Source organism: Trichechus manatus, unplaced genomic scaffold, assembly GCF_000243295.1.
Source record: "Trichechus manatus latirostris isolate Lorelei unplaced genomic scaffold, TriManLat1.0 scaffold00167, whole genome shotgun sequence".
In the NCBI taxonomy this organism is placed as follows: domain Eukaryota; kingdom Metazoa; phylum Chordata; class Mammalia; order Sirenia; family Trichechidae; genus Trichechus; species Trichechus manatus.
In genome coordinates, this window is record NW_004444103.1 from 3,428,743 (window position 1) to 3,430,527 (window position 1,785).

At 39.8% G+C, this 1,785-nt stretch overlaps 1 protein-coding gene across 3 annotated transcripts in view; it reads right to left on the reverse strand.

Annotated features, from left to right (window-relative positions):
* Positions 1-1,785, reverse strand: part of LOC101342035 (cadherin-like and PC-esterase domain-containing protein 1) — a 211,100-nt gene that overhangs the window by 36,896 nt on the left and 172,419 nt on the right. For all 3 annotated transcript variants that reach the window (XM_023740911.1, XM_023740910.1, XM_023740912.1), the window contains one exon: positions 1,314-1,483. In XM_023740911.1, coding sequence (XP_023596679.1) covers positions 1,314-1,483 — 170 coding nt within the window. The remainder of the gene's footprint in view (positions 1-1,313; positions 1,484-1,785) is intronic.

Consider the following 1,785-nt stretch of genomic DNA (forward strand, 5'->3'; position numbering starts at 1 on the left):
ACTGTCAGGCCTACTACTTCCAAGTATTTAAGAAATAAGGCCAACTTCATAAAGTTGTGGCAGTTAAAGTCAGTTCGGATCCTGAGAGATGCCCTAAGAATTCTCCAAATATTTGATTACTTGTATTTTTAAATTATATTTAAAAGAAGTTGGCTGTAGAACCGTTCTCACTGTCTCCTGAGGCCGAAGAAAATGACAACAGCTCAATAATAGGTTAGCACTGGGGGCAGTGGTGATTCAGTGGTAGAATTCTCCCCTTCCACGTGGGAGAACTGGGTTCAGTTCCCAGACAATGCACTTCATGTGAAGTCACCGCCCATCTGTCAGCGGATCCAGTTAACAACAGTAGGTTAGCATTAGCCAAGACTGAAGGCCTTCATGAGGGTAATTGCTGGAGACATAAATGGTTATGGCATTTCCATTAAGTCTTTCATCTCTCTAGGAGGTTTAAGTTTACTTCCGTAGTGTGGAAAAGTCAACTCCCCCCTTAAATTCATCCACGTAATAGAGAAGCAGACATCACCCTAGGCCTGCCCTTTTCACCAACTCCTGGAGGTGTTAATATGTCTCATTTCTCCCACTCTTCTTCTCATTGCCTGATTACTAGTTTTCATTATGAAGCCCTGGTGGTGCAGTGGTTAAGAGCTGGGCTGCTAACCAAAAGGTTGGCAGTTCCAATCCACCAGCCACCTCTTGGAAACCCTACGGGGCAGTTCTGCTCTGTCCTATAGGGTCGCTATGAGTCGGGAGTGACTCTATGGCACTTAACAGCAGTTTTCATCACAGTGGGAGTAAAAATGGAAGGCCAAGAAACTTTTCTCCCAGCGCAGTGTTTCCCTCTGAGATTCTATCTGATAATAAAAAGTCATAATCTTGTGCCTGCCAATGACGGAACAAATCTATAAATTTGGACAGGTTTTGCCCAGAATAAAGTTACACCTCACAAACTACTCTTAGCCTCTCAGTCTCCACACTGACTGATGGTTCATAAAACAAATCTCACCTAATTCTGTCAGATGCTCCTGCAATTCAGGGTTATATATCATCGAATGAAACTTTTAATTTTAAGCATTACTTTATGGTGGAGTCAGGTCCTGTTGGTTTGAACAACCGTTGGATATATTTTTGTTACAGTGTTTCAAGACCGCTAGAATCATTATGGTTTCAAGGTTTGAAGGAGCTCGTTTTCCAGAGCATGAATTTTTGGGAAATGTCTTTTTGTTGCTTTCTTTAATGTAGGCAAAGCTTTTTGAAATCAATCTTTAGACAAAAGACTTTTTGGACTGCACAACTCAAATTTGTGGCTATCTTACCATTCCAGTGGATGTAGCTGTGCCTTTTTATTCACGAGCCGAAATTGTTCAAATACATTTAAAAGAGACCAGTATTGGGTCAGGACTGAGCCAGGCTTCCCCATAGGATTGTCCATATCATAAAATTCATGCATCAGAGCTTGAATCCCAGGAGTGCTAGATGGGAAGAGCTGAGAAGGAATATTCAAATTCAATATTCAAAGACAGACTATTCAAAGACAGAGTATCAGAATAAGTTATAGAAAATAAATAAAAGCGCAGTATTACTAGTGAGGCTTATATTTAGTCAGATTTTTAAAAACTTAGGTATTTATTAGAAACCTATTGGTCAGGACCATCATTTAATTTTCTGTGCAGTTGTCAAGGTAAATACCACCTTATATAAGGATCTAATTTGATTGATGATCATATTTCCAAACAGAGTGAGGTTTCATTTTCTTGCCATTCAATAGTAATGGATTTTTTCTTCTTG